This window comes from Nerophis ophidion, linkage group LG20 (genome assembly GCF_033978795.1).
Source record: "Nerophis ophidion isolate RoL-2023_Sa linkage group LG20, RoL_Noph_v1.0, whole genome shotgun sequence".
NCBI classification, from domain to species: Eukaryota; Metazoa; Chordata; class Actinopteri; order Syngnathiformes; family Syngnathidae; genus Nerophis; species Nerophis ophidion.
This window is the reverse complement of record NC_084630.1, coordinates 44,575,045-44,593,882: the sequence shown is the minus strand read 5'-3', so window position 1 is coordinate 44,593,882 and position 18,838 is coordinate 44,575,045. Positions and strand designations below refer to the sequence as shown.

Sequence of the window (18,838 nt, the reverse complement as noted above, 5' to 3'; positions counted from 1 at the left end):
CAGGGGGTAAACAATGAGATGGGTCAAATGCAGAGGACAAATTTCACCACACCTAGTGTGTGTGACAATCATTGGTACTTTAACTTTAACTTAACTTTTGTTTGCAGTGCTAAGCCTAAATGGTACTATTTCTAAAATATATTAATCACCCAGGTATTTTACCAAACTTTTTTTCTGAAATTGTTCAGCAAATTGGCATCATCACCATGTCATAAACCAGTCCTTTTCAAATAGTGCAAATTAGAGATGCGTGGTTTGCGGTCTCATCCGCGGAGTCCGCGGGTCGGGCGGTTGACATGACGAAAAAAATTTATTTTAATTAGATTCGGGCGGGTGGCGGTTGAACCATCCGGAAATATTTGATATACATGGTTCTGGGATCGGTATCCTCTGCTATTCAAAGAGCCATTTAAGACCCGTGTCACAAAGCGAAGAAGACAATAGGAGACGCTAATATTGTCTAGAATGACTGCCGGTAGTCACCCAGATAATAAGTATTAGGGCGTGCTATGAAGCCATTCACTTTATCGCCTTCTACAATATGTGCGATGTGCTTGTCAGTCCAGCATCATGTTGAGTGTGGCTTCCGCAGCAACACGCACACGACTGCAAGGCATACTGGGTGACACAGAGTACACTATTTGTTGTGATATAAACAATTTTAACACACTTAGTAATATTCGCCACGCTGTGAAGCCACACCAAACAAGATTGACAAACACATTTCGGGAGAACATCCTCACAGTAACACAACATAAACGCAACACAACAAATACCCATAATCCTTTGTTTCCATGATACTTCCTGACTATTTTATACACCCCGCTAACAGCAATCTTCCCCCCACCCCAACCCTCCGTGCGTCGGTAAGGTGGGCGGGGTTGGGGGCGCGGGAGTGTAAAATATATTCAAGAAGCGTCACAGATACAAAGGATTCTGGGTATTTGTTGTGTTGCGTTTATGTTGTGTTACTGTGAGGATGTTCTCCCGAAATGTGTTTGTCAATCTTGTTTGGTGTGGTTTCACAGCGTGGCACATAATAGTAAGTGTTAAAGTTGTTTATATCACAACCATCAGTGTACTCTATCACCCAGTATGCCTTTCAATCTTGTACGTGGGATTGAGGAAGCTGCACACAACATGTTGCCGGGCTAACAATCGGTTTGTACATGTTGTTGAAGGTATCAAAGGCAATGGCTTCACAGCACTCCTATATTCTTGTCATCAGGATGAACGCCAAATGGATATTCGCGAGAACGTTAGCTGCTCCAATTGTCTTCATTACTCTGTGAAACAGGTTTAAATAGCTCTGTGAGTGGTAAAGATGGCCGACCTCTGATGTATTTCAGTGGGCGGGTGGCGGGCGGTTGCGGTTTTGATAAAATGTTGGTTCGGGTGTACGGCGGGTGGATGACGACTTTGGTGATGCGGTTACGGATGATATAATTGCCTATCCGCGCATCTCTAGTGCAAATAGACCCCAGGGAACATGCTTTTTTTGCCGTACCAGACGAGGAAAGACTGGTGTGTTGTTTCATTTAATGTTAATAACCTTACAATAGTATGCAGAGGTATGGTAATAACAATTTTATAGGAAAATTATACTATAGTCACAGTAGAGAGTGAGGGGGCGAAAAATATTTTCTTCTTCCTGGGAGGGGGGAGGGGGGGCACTGTTAAACATGGAAGTTAAAATTGAAGGAAAACCTGCTTCATTTTCAGCCATATATTTTACAACAAGCTATCTTTGCAGTCCGATAGTTATTGTTACGTAATTTCAAGCTCCTTTGGGAAACCTCTCTCTCGATTCTTGAATGGGGTGTGATAATTAACATCTAACAGAGCAGCAAATGAGGACTATATAGCAAAAAGTAACCACACAAAAACGCTAAACATTCACCTTAGCGGTGGGCCATTATGGCCAGCACGGCTCTCTAAACACAATCACAAGTGCTGACCAACATTTATAACTCAAATTCTAGTATTTTTACCATGTATTCATGATTACTAACAGTGTATTATAACGATTTCATAGCCAGTCTCAATGCTTAACGACTTCCATATGTGCATGTTAAATTCTCTTGTCCAATCAGATTTCAGTTTCTGTGTGTTGCCATATCAATCTAATTTGCCAAGGGACTTCAAAATCAGCGGCGCAGGCCCATGTCATTCAACTATATCAGCAATGGGTCTTTTTTTTTTTTTTTAAACCAACTAAATTTAAATTCAAATCTTACAGGCGAAAAATACGCGTCATCTATCCGTTCCAAAAATAGTCCATCGTCCATCCATCCATTCTCTACCGCTTATTCCCTTTGGGATTGCGGGGGGCACTGATGCCTGTCTCAGCTCCAATCGGGCGGAAGGCGTTGTACACCCTGGACAAGTCGCCACCTCATCACAGGGCCAAGACAGATAGACAGACAACATTCACACTCACATTGACACACTAGGGCCAATTTAGTGTTGCCAATCAACCTATCCCCAGGTGCATGTCTTTGGAAGTGGGAGGAAGCCGGAGTACCCGGAGGGAACCCACGCATTCACGGGGAGAACATGCAAACTCCACACAGAAAGATCCCGAGCCCGGGATTGAACCCCAGACTACTCAGGACCTTCATATTGTGAGGCAGACGCACTAACGCCTCTTCCATCGTGAAGCCCAATAGTCCATCAAATGAATCCAATTCCAAAAATATAATGAACATCAATCGATATAAACTGCACTTCAATAAACACTGTAAGGTGACAGCACGGTGGTTAATTGGGTTAACTCGTCTGCCTCACATCCAGCAGGTTCAAATCTCAGCTCACATTCTTCTGTGTATGTTTGAATATTGTCACTGTGCTTGCGTGGGTACATTCCTCCCACATGCCAATAGCAGGCATTGTTTAAGTAGTCAGATTAATTGACATTGTGAAGGGTTTTAAATCTATATGACTAAAGTACCCCACTTCTCCTTTAAAGTTTGCTGGGATAGGCTCCAACTCTCCTATAACAGGAAACAACATAAGCAAAATGAACAAATTAATTAACAATACTCACTTACGATACAAGCGTATTTATGTGCAATGAAATCATTACTCTGTGTTAAATATGACATATGTGATATAAATAATTAGTGGTTAGCATGTTGCCATTCCTGTTAAGAGATTAAGGGTTCAAATCTTAGCCTGGTTATCTCTATGTGGAGTAGGCCGGAGCCGATAATAAAATTTGCTGGATGGTATATTTTACCACAAATACTGCTGATTAACGATATTATTGTCAGCATTATTTTGAGACAGAGTTAAGCACCAGTGTAATCATCAGCTGGGATAGGCTCCAGCTCACTCGTAACCCCAATAAGGACAATTGGTTAGAAAATGCATGGATACAAGGGACGCAGGTATCGCTTATTTTATTTATCAGGTAACCTATTGATTAGTTTGTCCTCTTACTTGCATAAAACACATTATGTAGCCTCAATGTGTATCTCAGGGAAAATAGTTGAAATAAACAATTTTTGGCTTGCCATAACATTCATTCTTTTCTTCTAATAAATGCACATCACCAACATTGAAATTGCACTTTTAATATGTGTGCATTAATAAAATTCAGAGACGTTCTGATGAGGGTTTTATGCTGCCCATTCTGATACCAATCATCCATTAATCAGATCGGCCAATGCTAATACAGGTATTGAACACATGTAATAACTGTCAATTTTCCAATTTCTTTGACTATTATTGACTATATTTATGTACTATTGACAGTTTACCAATATTTAAACTAGTTCCTTGTTCCTTTTTAGGAATAAGGAATTATTTCAGCAAACTAATTCAGTATTAATAATAATAAAATCCTAATTTAAACATTTTGTTTTTTGCCCACAAAGTCCTCTACACTTCTTTAAGCATGTATTTATTGGTGTTGTTTTAAGATGGCTTAGTGGTTAGCTTAGCCATTAGCACATTTGCTCCTTGCTTGCTCTTCCTCCAGTGATAATGCTACTTTACCAAGGCATTCTTTTTATTTGTCGCAATGAAGGTGATTATTATCAGCACGGGGAGAAGTTCCACACTATTAATGGAGGTACATAATGAACTGCTAGCAACCTGATAGTTGGGGGACAATAAATAAATAATGTCAGCCAGAAAACAGCAGCATTTGTGATGAGTATTAATCGGCAATGGTGATCATGTAGTTTTCCATGAAAATCAGCTGATACTGGTCATGGCCGATCAATTGGCACATCTCTAGTAAAAAATTGTTAACAAAAATAAAAACACTCTACTATTTGCTGCCACACAAACCACGGCACCAACACCACCGCTCTCACATACGCTCTATTTTGCGGAAACTTAGTCTGCATATTTAAGTTTCTGGGCACTCCAATAGTCTGGATTTGATCAATTTCTATTGGGCAACGATTGGGCAATATATCAATAAATCGATTTATATTCCTAAATTCATAGTATATTGATCTGTGCTGGACAAGTTTGCCTACCGGAAGATAGGTATCGATCCGATATCATTTAGGAAAGAAAATTAATCAAAGTTTATCGATACTAATAAAAAAACATTGGATTTACGAACAGCAGACATTATATGAAGTTCAGCACTTTTAATGATAAAGACATTGAACGAAGTCTATCTGCCCGTCTGTGGTGTTATCTAAACAAAAATGTCAGGCAATTACCATGGTCAAGAAAGGTCAAAACTAATGCAAACGTCACAAGACAATATCATAAATGTAACAAGCACTTTCAGCTACAGCACAATTGCAAAAGCCACACAAAGACAGGCGACACAACAAAAGAATAAGGCTGCAACACAGCTGTAAGCCAAAAAGGACGCGACAGACAACAAAAGTTACGGCGACGCATCAACTTCCTGAACACAACATGAAGCAATAACAACCGGCCAGCTAAGGAAAACTCATTTCATCGGAAACAAATAAATTCAAGAGATGAATCAATTGGCCCAGCAATGAGGTGGCGACTTGTCCAGGGTGTATCCCGCCTTCTGCCCGATTGTAGCTGAGATAAGCACCAGCGCCGCCCGCCACCCCAGAGGGAATAAGTGGTAGAAAATGGATGGGTGAATGGAGAAGAATCAAGGAGGCTATGGAAATTAGAAAGTGAGGGGCCAAAACCTTCAACACGAATGAGGGGGCATCCATGCTTCCGCACACCTAAAATGCTGTCGTTCTGTGGTGGTGCCAGGGCAGAGAACAGAATACAGATATGGCCAGGTCGTGGAATTTTATTTAGCAGGTAAATCTACTCCTAAAATTTGGGTTACTCTAGTTATATTGAAAATTGCTTGAATTTTGAAAATGTGAGCAGAAACGGTTTCCTTTTGTCATTTCAACCTAAAGTGTTGTTTGCATTTTATTCAAGTAAGATGTGAATACATTGGCCAATAATTATTGTTTACTTGCTGGTTTGTATCCATAATTCATCCATAGATATGCTTCCTCAGTAGAAGCATTTAAGTTACATCTTAAAACTCATTTGTATATGCTAGCCTTTAATATACTCCCCCTGCTCTGCCCCCCTCTCCTGCGTGGAAAGGTTATTAGGTGACCACAGATTCAACGCTAGCTGTTCAAAGTCGGGACCCGGAGTGGACCACTCATCTGTGCATCAGTTGAGGAAGTCCCTGCACTGCTGACCTGTCTCCACTCAAAATGATCTCCTGCTGGCCCCACTATGGACTGGACTCTCACACTCACACACTAGGAGCAATTTAGTGTCGCAAATCAACCTATCCGCAGGTGCATGTCTTTTGGAGGTGGGAGGAAGCCAGAGTACCTGGAGGGAACCCATGCAGTCACAGAGAGAACATGCAAATTTCATACAGAAGGATCCCAAGCTCAGGATCAAACCCAGGACCTTTGTTTTGTGAGGCACATGCACTAACCCCTGTTTCACCAATACAAGTATTTAGTGTGCAGATTACTGCAATGCTTCTAATTCAGAAGATTGACAATATACAGTCAGTATTACTAGTATCATTAATCACACTCTGTATGCTTTATAAACTGCAATCCACCGCCAACGCACTCTCAGTGGGTTAAAAGACCTTTATCTTTGACCGGTGGAGCTCACGGCCTTACAGAGCATTATTTAGTAGCATCCTGATCCTCCTTCTCTGGAGCAAAATGAACAGACTGCAGTTCATCCATCCATCCATCTATCCTTGTCCCTTCTGATTTCACGGGGAGTGGTGGAACCTATCTCAGCTACATTTGGGCGGTAGTCGGGGTACACCCTGGACAAGTCGCCACTTCATTGCAGTGCCAACACAGATAGACAGACAACATGCACACTCACACACAAGGGCCAATTTAGTGTTGCCTATCAACCTATCTCCAGGTGTATGTTTTTTGGAGGTGGGAGGAAACAAGAGTGCCTGGAGACAACCCACGCAGTCACGGGGGGGAACATGCAAATTCCACATAGAAGGATCCCGAGCTCAGGATGGAACCCAGGACCTTCGTATTGTGGGGCACATGCACTAACCCCTGTTGCACCAATTCAATTATTCAGTGTGCTGATTCCTGCACTGCTTCTAATTCAGAAGACTGACAATATACAGTCAGTATTACTAGTGTCATCCATCACACTCTATATGCTTTATAAACTGCTATCCACCGCCGAGGCACTCTCAGTGGGTTAAAAGACCTTTATCTATGACCGGTGGAGCTCACGGCCTTACAGAGCATTATTTAGTAGCAGCCTGATCCTCCTTTGGAGCAAAATGAACAGACTGCGAGTCACTTGCTATCAAATAAAAGTGCTCATCTCGACCATTATCTTCATAGACACCGAGTGGGTGAGAACCATGTTAAAGGCCTACTGAAATGAGATGTTCTTGTTTAAACGGGGATAGCAGGTCCATTCTATGTGTCATACTTGATCATTTCCCGATATTGCCATATTTTTGCTGAAAGGATTTAGTAGAGAACATCCACGATAAAGTTTGCAACTTTCGGTGCTAAAAGAAAAGCCCTGCCTCTACCGGAAGTCGCAGACGATGACGTCACATGTTTGATGGCTCCTCACATATTCACATTGTTTTTAATGGGAGCCTCCAACAAAAAGTGCTATTCGGACCGAGAAAATGACAATTTCCCCATTAATTTGAGCGAGGATGAAAGATTTGTGTTTGAGGATATTGATAGCGACGGACTAGAAAAAAAAAACGCGATTGCATTGTGACGGATTCCGATGTTTTTAGACACATTTAGTAGGATCATTCTGGGAAATCCCTTATCTTTCAATTGTGTTGCTAGTGTTTTAGTGAGTTTAATATTACCTGATAGTCGGAAGAGTGTCTCAGGGGAGTTGACAGCAGCTATGGACGGCACAAGCTCAGCTTTTCTCCGGTAAGAACTGACTTTTTATCCACAAATTTCTCACCGAAACCTGCTGCTTGACATTTGGTAGGATCCATGTTCGCTTGACCGCGCTCTGATCCATAGGAAAGTTTCACCTCCAGGAATTTTAAACAAGGAATCGCCGTGTGTTTGTGTGGCTAAAGGCTAAAGCTTCCCAACTCCATCTTTCTACTGTGACTTCTCCAATATTAATTGAACAAATTGCAAAAGATTCAGCAACACAGATGTCCAAAATACTGCATAATTATGCCGTTAAAGCAGACGACTTTTAGCTGTGTGTGTGTGCAGCGCTCATACTTCCTAAAAACCTGTGACGTCATCATTATACGACGTTTCGAAGACGAAACTCCCGGGAAATTTAAAATTGTAATTTAGAAAACTAAAAAGGCCGTATTGGCATGTGTTGCAATGTTAATATTTCATCATTGATATATAAACTGTCAGACTGCATGGTGGGTAGTAGTGGCTTTCAGTAGGCCTTTAAAAGACCTTTATCTATGACCGGTGGAGCTCACGGCCTTACAGAGCATTATTTAGTGGCAGCCTGATCCTCCTTTGGAGCAAAATGAACAGACTGCGAGTCACTTGCTATCAAATAAAAGTGCTCATCTCGACCATTATCTTCATAGACACCGAGTGGGTGAGAACCATATTAAAGGCCTACTGAAATGAGATGTTCTTGTTTAAACGGGGATAGCAGGTCCATTCTATGTGTCATACTTGATCATTTTGCGATATTGCCATATTTTTGCTGAAAGGATTTAGTAGAGAACATCCACGATAAAGTTTGCAACTTTTGTTGCTAAGAGAAAAGCCCTGCCTCTACCGGAAGTCGCAGACGATGACGTCACATGTTTGATGGCTCCTCACATATTCACATTGTTTTTAATGGGAGCCTCTAATAAAAAGAGCTATTCGGACCGAGAAAATGACAATTTCCCCTTTAATTTGAGCGAGGATGAAAGATTCGTGTTTGAGGATATTGATAGCGACGGACTAGAAAAAAAAACGCGATTGCATTGGGACGGATTCCGATGTTTTAGACACATTTAGTAGGATAATTCAGGGAAATCCCTTATCTTTCTATTGTCTTGCTAGTGTTTTAGTGAGTTTAATATTACCTGATAGTCGGAAGAGTGTCTCAGGGGAGTCGACAGCAGCTATGGACGGCACAAGCTCAGCTTTTCTCCGATAAGAACTGACTTTTTAACCACACATTTCTCACCGAAACCTGCTGGTTGACATGTGGTAGGGATCCATGTTCGCTTGACCGCGCTCTGATCCATAGGAAAGTTTCACCTCCAGGAATTTTAAACAAGGAATCACCGTGTGTTTGTGTGGCTAAAGGCTAAAGCTTCCCAACTCCATCTTTCTACTGTGACTTCTCCAATATTAATTGAACAAATTGCAAAAGATTCAGCAACACAGATGTCCAAAAAACTGTATAATTATGCCGTTAAAGCAGACGACATTTAGCTGTGTGTGTGCGCAGCGCTCATACTTCCTAAAAACCTGTGACGTCATCATTACACGACGTTTCGAAGACGAAACTCCCGGGAAATGTAAAATTGTAATTTAGTAAACTAAAGCGGCCGTATTGGCATGTGTTGCAATGTTAATATTTCATCATTGATATATGAACTGTCAGACTGCATGGTGAGTACTAGTGGCTTTCAGTAGGCCTTTAAAAGACCTTTATCTATGACCGGTGGAGCTCACGGCCTTACAGAGCATTATTTAGTGGCAGCCTGATCCTCCTTTGGAGCAAAATGAACAGACTGCGAGTCACTTGCTATCAAATAAAAGTGCTCATCTCGACCATTATCTTCATAGACACCGAGTGGGTGAGAACCATGTTAAAGGCCTACTGAAATGAGATGTTCTTGTTTAAACGGGGATAGCAGGTCCATTCTATGTGTCATACTTGATCATTTCGCGATATTGCCATATTTTTGCTGAAAGGATTTAGTAGAGAACATCCACGATAAAGTTTGCAACTTTTGTTGCTAAGAGAAAAGCCCTGCCTCTACCGGAAGTCGCAGACGATGACGTCACATGTTTGATGGCTCCTCACATATTCACATTGTTTTTAATGGGAGCCTCTAATAAGAAGTGCTATTCGGACCGAGAAAACGACAATTTCCCCATTAATTTGAGCGAGGATGAAAGATTCGTGTTTGAGGATATTGATAGCGACGGACTAGAAGAAAAAAAACGCGATTGCATTGGGACGGATTCCGATGTTTTTAGACACATTTAGTAGGATCATTCTGGGAAATCCCTTATCTTTCAATTGTGTTGCTAGTGTTTTAGTGAGTTTAATATTACCTGATAGCCGGAAAAGTGTCTCAGGGGAGTCGACAGCAGCTATGGACGGCACAAGCCCAGCTTTTCTCCGGTAAGAACTGACTTTTTAACCACAAATTTCTCACCGAAACCTGCTGGTTGACATTTGGTAGGATCCATGTTCGCTTGACCGCGCTCTGATCCATAGGAAAGTTTCACCTCCAGGAATTTTAAACAAGGAATCACCGTGTGTTTGTGTGGCTAAAGGCTAAAGCTTCCCAACTCCATCTTTCTACTGTGACTTCTCCAATATTAATTGAACAAATTGCAAAAGATTCAGCAACACAGATGTCCAAAAAACTGTATCATTATGCCGTTAAAGCAGACGACTTTTAGCTGTGTGTGTGCGCAGCGCTCATACTTCCTAAAAACCTGTGACGTCATCATTACACGACGTTTCGAAGACGAAACTCCCGGGAAATGTAAAATTGTAATTTAGTAAACTAAAGCGGCCGTATTGGCATGTGTTGCAATGTTAATATTTCATCATTGATATATAAACTATCAGACTGCATGGTGGGTAGTAGTGGGTTTCAGTAGGCCTTTAAAAGACCTTTATCTAAGACCGGTGGAGCTCACGGCCTTACAGAGCATTATTCAGTGGCAGCATGATCCACCTTTGGAGCAAAATGAACAGACTGCGAGTCACTTGCTATCAAATAAAAGTGCTCATCTCGACCATTATCTTCATAGACACCGAGTGGGTGAGAACCATATTAAAGGCCTACTGAAATGAGATTTTCTTGTTTAAACGGGGATAGCAGGTCCATTCTATGTGTCATACTTGATCATTTCGCGATATTGCCATATTTTTGCTGAAAGGATTTAGTAGAGAACATCCACGATAAAGTTTGCAACTTTTGTTGCTAAGAGAAAAGCCCTGCCTCTACCGGAAGTTGCAGACGATGACGTCACATGTTTGATGGCTCCTCACATATTCACATTGTTTTTAATGGGAGCCTCTAATAAGAAGTGCTATTCGGACTGAGAAAATGACAATTTCCCCTTTAATTTGAGCGAGGATGAAAGATTCGTGTTTGAGGATATTGATAGCGACGGACTAGAAAAAAAAACGCGATTGCATTGGGACGGATTCCGATGTTTTAGACACATTTAGTAGGATCATTCTGGGAAATCCCTTATCTTTCTATTGTCTTGCTAGTGTTTTAGTGAGTTTAATATTACCTGATAGTCGGAAGAGTGTCTCAGGGGAGTCGACAGCAGCTATGGACGGCACAAGCTCAGCTTTTCTCCGGTAAGAACTGACTTTTTAACCACAAATTTCTCACCGAAACCTGCTGGTTGACATTTGCTAGGATCCATGTTCGCTTGACCGCGCTCTGATCCATAGGAAAGTTTCACCTCCAGGAATTTTAAACAAGGAATCACCGTGTGTTTGTGTGGCTAAAGGCTAAAGCTTCCCAACTCCATCTTTCTACTGTGACTTCTCCAATATTAATTGAACAAATTGCAAAAGATTCAGCAACACAGATGTCCAAAAAACTGTGTAATTATGCCGTTAAAGCAGACGACTTTTAGCTGTGTGTGTGTGCAGCGCTCATACTTCCTAAAAACCTGTGACGTCATCATTACACGACGTTTCGAAGACGAAACTCCCGGGAAATGTAAAATTGTAATTTAGTAAACTAAAGCGGCCGTATTGGCATGTGTTGCAATGTTAATATTTCATCATTGATATATGAACTGTCAGACTGCATGGTGAGTACTAGTGGCTTTCAGTAGGCCTTTAAAAGACCTTTATCTATGACCGGTGGAGCTCACGGCCTTACAGACCATTATTTAGTAGCAGCCTGATCCTCCTTTGGAGCAAAATGAACAGACTGCGAGTCACTTGCTATCAAATAAAAGTGCTCATCTCGACCATTATCTTCATAGACACCGAGTGGGTGAGAACCATGTTAATGCAACAATACCGCACACCCACACTCTGCCATCTCCTGCAAACTGATGCACTCTCTGCCTCTGACCGTCCACCTCCAGGTGAGACCCTCTGCAGGGGCGGGGGATCACCGTGCAGGTCTGGGCCCAATGCAGCCCCTATCTGCGCAGCGGCATGCCTGTGCTGCGTCAAACAGCCCGCACGCATCACACGAGCAGGTACGAGGAGGGTTTAGCTCCTACCATGCAATGGAAACAGCCATTAAACATTAAACATTAAACATTAAACACCCCACCGGCGCTCGTGTGGAAAAATGCGCTCGATGCACCGATGCTGCAAACACTCCCTGCCTTGTTCGCCCTCCCCGTCAACAGGGCCCCAAACTGCCCGTCTAACGTGCCTCCTGTCCGGGGGCTGAGAGGAGACAAAGCGGCAGGGCAGGTATGGAGGACAAAGCAAAAAAAAAAAAAAAAAAGGAGGAGGAGGACCGCGCTCGTTGAACGCGATGCGATGGGAAGGAGGACGTTTCCGTAGCGCTTACCTTCTCTCGCCTTCAGGAGAACCGTGTTGGCCACGATATTTTCGATCTCCATTGTCACAATGCGGTCCCCGAGCAATCGCGACACATTTCACTCAGCGAGAAAAAAGGGCGTTTTTTCCTCTCAAATCAAAGGTGCCGGCGGCTGCGGGGCGCTTGTTCATGGCGGCCGGCTTAACGTCGCTCGTCTTTCCTCTCCATTACAGCATGTTTGGGGCGCTGGGGACGACCACGAAGGGGCTTGTTAGCATGCACAGCCTTCCTCTTCCACCTCTCTCTCTCTGCCTGTCCGCCTCACTGCCCGCCTTCCTGCCTTCCTGCTTCTTCTCCCGCTTCCTCCTCCCTCCTCTTCGCCCCTCCTCTCCCCGCACACTTACATATATACATATGTATATATGTATATATGTATATATGTATATATGTATATATGTATATATGTACATATGTACATATGTATATATGTATATATGTACATATGTATATATGTAAGTGTGTGGGAATTTAAATGTATTATATATAGATAATATACATTTAAATTCCCACACATTTAAATGTATTATATATAGATAATATGGCTTCACGGTGGCAGAGGGGTTAGTGCGTCTGCCTCACAATACGAAGGTCCTGCAGTCCTGGGTTCAAATCCAGGCTCGGGATCTTTCTGTGTGGAGTTTGCATGTTCTCCCCGTGAATGCGTGGGTTCCCTCCGGGTACTCCGGCTTCCTCCCACCTCCAAAGACATGCACCTGGGGATAGGTTGATTGGCAACACTAAATGGGCCCTAGTGTGTGAATGTTGTCTGTCTATCTGTGTTGGCCCTGCGATGAGGTGGCGACTTGTCCAGGGTGTACCCCGCCTTCCGCCCGATTGTAGCTGAGACAGGCGCCAGCGCCCCCCGCGACCCCGAACGGGAATTAGCGGCAGAAAATGGATGGATGGATGGATATATAGATAATATATAGCATCTATGCAGCGACCACTGAATTGAATTATATTATATGTATTATTGTATTATATATTGTGTATATATATATTGTATATGTATGGGGGTGGGACCACCTAATAAGTTGACTTCTTCCCACTCCCTTTTGAGCCAATTTTGACATCTACAAAAGATTAGTCACATGTAATGTTTTCTATGTAGGTGTAAAAATAATGTGTATATATATTTCTTTTGTATTTTATGCCATTCTTTTGTTTTATTTGCATGGCTCAAAATAAACCATTCATTCATTCATTCTTTCACATTGCAGTTGTCCATCCAAATATTCACACAGAATTAGTCTTTCAATCGTCCTCTAGATTTATAATCCATCCATTTCCTACCGCTTATTCCCTTTCGGGGTCGCGGGCGCCTATCTCAGCTACAATCGGGCGGAAGGCGGGGTACACCCTGGACAAGTCACCACCTCATCGCAGGGCCAACACAGATAGACAGACAATAGATTTATAATCATGTTCAATAATTAGATCAAACCTACTTACGGTTTAATGAAATGATTTGAAACCATGTGTCAGTCTCAATTTTATATATAAAAAAATAATAATAATAATAAATAAATGAAATTTAAAAAAATTAAAAATAAAAAAAAAATATATATATATACATATATAATACCATATTTCCTTGAATTGTCGCAAGGCATATAGTATGCGCCTGCCTTGAATTACTGCCGGGTCAAACTCGCTTCCCAAAATAATTAGCGCATGCTTAGTAGCTCCATCCTATCTTGCCGATTGTATTGTACCATATGTCCCGGCAAGAAATCTGCGTTCAAAAGACTCCGGCTTATTAGTGATTCCTAAAGTCCAAAAAAAGTCTGCGGGCTATAGAGCGTTTTCCGTTCGGGCTCCAGTACTCTGGAATGCCCTCCCGGTAACAGTTCGAGATGCTACCTCAGTTGAGGCATTTAAGTCTCACCTTAAAACTCATTTGTATACTCTAGCCTTTAAATAGACCTCCTTTTTAGACCAGTTGATCTGCCGCTTCTTTTCTTTTTCTCCTCTCCTTGTGGAGGGGGTCCAGTCCGATGACCATTGATGAAGTACTGGCTGTCCAGAGTCGAGACCCAGGATGGACCTCTCGTCGGGACCCAGGATGGACCGCTCGCCTGTGTATCGGTTGGGGACATCTCTACGCTGCTGATCCGCCTCCGCTTGAGATGGTTTCCTGTGGACGGGACTCTCGCTGCTGTCTTGGATCCGCTTTGAACTGAACTCTCGCGGCTGTGTTGGAGCCACTATGGATTGAACTTTCACAGTATCATGTTAGACCCGCTCGACATCCATTGCTTTCGGTCCCCTAGAGAGGGGGGGTTGCCCACATTTGAGGTCCTCTCCAAGGTTTCTCATAGTCATCATTGTCACTGGCGTCCCACTGGATGTGAATTCTCCCTGCCCACTGGGTGTGAGTTTTCCTTGCCCTTATGTGGGTTCTTCCGAGGATGTCATAGTCGTAGTGGTTTGTACAGCCCTTTGAGACATTTGTGATTTAGGGCTATATAAATGAACATTGATTGATTGATTGATTGATAGTATTACCGCCTGGTCGAACTCGTGACGTCACGAGTGACACTTCCCCCGTCATCCATCCATCCATTTTCTACCGCTTATTCCCTTTGGGGTGGCGGGAGGCGGTGGTGCCTATCTCAGCTACAATCGGGCAGAAGGCGGTGTACACCCTGGACAAGTCACCACCTCATCGCAGGGCCAACACAGATGGACAGAGAACATTCACACTCACATTCACACACTAGGGCCAATTTAGTGTTGCCAATCAACCTATCCCCAGGTGCATGTCTTTGGAGGTGGGGGGCTGATTTCAATACCAGTAATTTGAAATCGCATAAAGGGAAGAGGATTAAGATGTATTCAGTAGGATTTAAGGTCCAAGCTTACATCACACTCAAATTTTTACTCCATACCTTTGATAAGTGCCAGAGTGAGAAGAGGTTTTAAAATAATTAGCGCATGCTTACTTTTTACCGCATGCCTTTGGTAAGCCCAAGAGTGAGAAGAGGCTTTAAATTAATTAGCGCCCCGGCGGCAATTCAAGGAAATACGGTATATATATATATATATATATATATATATATATATATATATATCAATCAATCAATCAATGTTTATTTACGAAGCCCTAAATCACCAGTGTCTCAAAGGGCTGCACAAGCCACAACGACATCAGCGGTACGGAGCCCACACAAGGGCAAGGAAAAACTCACGCCAGTGGGACGTCGGTGATAATGACTATGAGAAAACTTGGAGAGAACCGCATATGTGGGAAACTCCACATATACTAAATCTTTATTGTTGATATTAACTTATTTATTTTTCATGTTTTATGCCCTTACTGTAGGAAATGTCATTTTTTTTATAAAAAAGTACAGTTATTAATTTTCGAGCAATTAAAGTACAAAAAAAAAAAATCCCATTAAAATTATTGGCGATCGAAAAGGGCCACACTTATAAGAGTGCTAAAAATGTGTCTTTTTGTTTTTGTTTTAGTTTCCTCGCTTAAAAGGGAAATGCAATTTTTATTGAATTTTGCCTATTGTTCACAATCATTATGAAAGACATGACAAAAGATTTTTTTTTTTTAATGTATTCCAACTCGTAACTTAACGTGAATGAAAGTCTGCTTACCGCGGAGCCAATTGGAGGTCCTCTATTACGCCTATAAAACCCAATAAAAAACCATCCAAACACGGCCGAAAATACTCCATTTACATTTCATGACTTTTAACCAAGTACAAACCTCGTTTCCATATGAGTTGGGAAATTGTGTTAGATGTAAATATAAACGGAATACAATGATCTGCAAATCCTTCAATTGGATGCACTACAAAGACAAGATATTTGATGTTCAAACTCATAAACTTTTTTGGGATTTTTTGCAAATAATAATTATTCTAGAATTTCATGGCTGCAACACGTGCCAAAGTAGTTGGGAAAGGGCATGTTCACCACTGTGTTACATCACCTTTTCTTTTAACAACACTCAATAAACGTTTGGGAACTGAGGAAACTAATTGTTGAAGCTTTGAAAGTGGAATTCTTTACCATTCTTGCTTTATGTACAGCTTAAGTTGTTCTTGTTGTCGTATTTTACGCTTCATAATGCGCCACACATTTTCGATTGGAGACATGTCTGGACTGCAGGCGGGCCAGAAAAGTACCCGCACTCTTTTGCTACGAAGCCACGCTGTTGTAAAACGTGGCTTGGCATTGTCTTGCTGAAATAAGCAGGGGCGTCCATGATAATGTTGCTTGGATGACAACATATGTTGCTCCAAAACCTGTATGGACCATTCAGCATTAATGGTGCCTTCACAGATGTGTAAGTTACCCATACCATGGGCACTAATACACCCCCATACCATCACAGATGCTGGCTTTTCAACTTTGCACCTAAAACAATCCGGATGGTTATTTTCCTCTTTGTTCCGGAGGACACCACATCCACAGTTTCCAAATATAATTAGAAATGTGGACTCGTCAGACCACAGAACACTTTTCCACTTTGCATCAGTCCAACTTAGATGAGCTCGGGCCCAGCCAAGCAGGCGGTGTTCCTTTGTGTTGTTGATAAATGGATTTCGCTTTGCATAGTACAGTATTAACTTGCACTTTCAGATGTAGAGACCAACTGTAATTACTGACAGTGGTTTTATGAAGTGTTCCTGAGCCCATGAGGTGATATCCTTTACACACTGATGTCGGTTTTTGATGCAGTACCGCCTGAGGGATCAAAGGTCAGTAATATCATCGCTTACATCCAGTGATTTCTCCAGATTCTCTGAACCTTTTGATAATTTTACAGACCGTAGATGGTAAAATCTATAAATTCCTTGCAATAGCTCGTTGAGAAATGTTGTTCTAAAACTGTTCGACAATTTGCTTACAAATTGGTGACCCTCGCCCCATCCTTGTTTGTGAAGTACTTAGCATTTCATGGAAGCTGCTTTTATACCCAATCATGGCACCCACCTGTTCCCAATTAGCCTGCACACCTGTGGGATGTTCCAAATAAGTGTTTGATGAGCATTCCTCAACTTTATCAGTATTTATTGCCACCTTTCCCAACTTCTTTGTCACATGTTGCTGGCATCAAATTCTAAAGTTAATGATTATTTGCAAAAAAAAAAAATGTTTATATGTTTGAACATCAAATATGTTGTCTTTGTAGCATATTCAACTGAATATGGGTTGAAAATGATTTGCAAATCATTGTATTCCATTTATATTTACATCCGACACAATTTCACAACTCATATGGAAACAGGGTTTGTATTAGTGATAATATTTTTATAAGCGCTAACGCAGCTAAATTATTTATAGCAGGGCCACGATCACAAGCTTGTGTGCCAATGTAGACATGAACGACTGATCAGCTGCTTCATTTCCTTGCTTGTCAAACTTTATTGTAGATCATAAATCATGCCTCCCACCTGAATAGTAAAAGGACAAGGATGTAATCTGACATGTTGGTTCATTTTGACAGCCAATTTAGACCCAGAAATGGCGGGAATGACACGAAAAGACCGTTGGTTCCACCCCCCCTTTTTTTTTCGCAAGGATTATGAGTCATTCTTCAACTAAATGGGACTATATGAACATCCTTGCAGTCGGCCATCCTAATGACAGTAGACCTTGTACAGTAAGTGATGTTTTGTTGTCTGTTGGCTCAAAGTCTGCAGTGAACACTGATCAGTTATATTAATATTAAAAAAGCGAAAAGAGTGATGCCTTTGAAAAAAATTATGCAGAGTGTATCCTTAAACTGAGCATAATACGTAAATATTAAATGTTACTACAAATGTGCCTGTTACAATACCGAACAAAAATAAAACTCAACACTTTTGTTTTTGCTCTCACTTTTCATGAGTTGAACTCAAATATCTAAAACTTTTACTATATACACAAAATACCTTTTCCTCTCAAATATTGTTCACAAAATCTCTCTAAATTTGTGTTAGTGGGCACTTTTTTGCCAAGATAATCCATCCCGCCTCACAGGTGCGGCATATCAAGATGCTGATTAAACAGCATGATTATTGCACAGGTGTGCCTTTGGTTGCCCACAATCAAATGCGCAATTTTGCTTTATTGGGATTCAGAAAAGCAGTCAGTATCTTGTGTGGCCATCATTTGACTCACGCAGTGCAACACATCTCATTTGCACAGAGTTGATCAGGTTGTTGATTGTGGAATGTTGGTCCACTCCTCTTCAATGGCTGTACAAAGTTGCTGGATATTGGCAGGAACTGGAACTCGCTGTCGTATATGCCGATCACAGGCATCCAAATTAATGAGTGACATGTCCAATGAGTATGCTAGCCATGCAGGAACTGGGATGTTTTCAGATTCCAGGAATTGTGTACAGATCCTTGCAACACGGGGCCGTGCATTGTTATGCTGCAACATGAAGTGAGGGTCTCGGGTGAATGGCACAACAATGGGCCTCAGGATCTTGTCACAATATCTCTTTGCATTACAAACGCCATCAATAAAATGTACTTGAATTCGTTGTCCATAACATACACCTTTCATTACCAAAAGTCCACCCCTACCATGGGCCACTGGATACACAACGTTAACAACACACGATACCACACATGCGGTCTACCGTCCGCCTTGAACAGTAAAAAACGGGATTCATCCGTG

General features: G+C 41.8%; 1 protein-coding gene across 2 annotated transcripts in view; it reads right to left on the bottom strand.

The window, feature by feature from the left end:
* Positions 1-12,496, bottom strand: part of grk4 (G protein-coupled receptor kinase 4) — a 204,855-nt gene extending 192,359 nt beyond the window's left edge. Inside the window, exon 1 of one of the 2 annotated variants that reach the window (XM_061881348.1) lies at positions 12,176-12,496. In XM_061881348.1, coding sequence (XP_061737332.1) covers positions 12,176-12,227 — 52 coding nt within the window. In that variant the 5' untranslated portion in view covers positions 12,228-12,496. The remainder of the gene's footprint in view (positions 1-12,175) is intronic. The other variant, XM_061881347.1, reaches the window with a different exon arrangement.
* Positions 12,497-18,838: the final 6,342 nt, after the last annotated feature.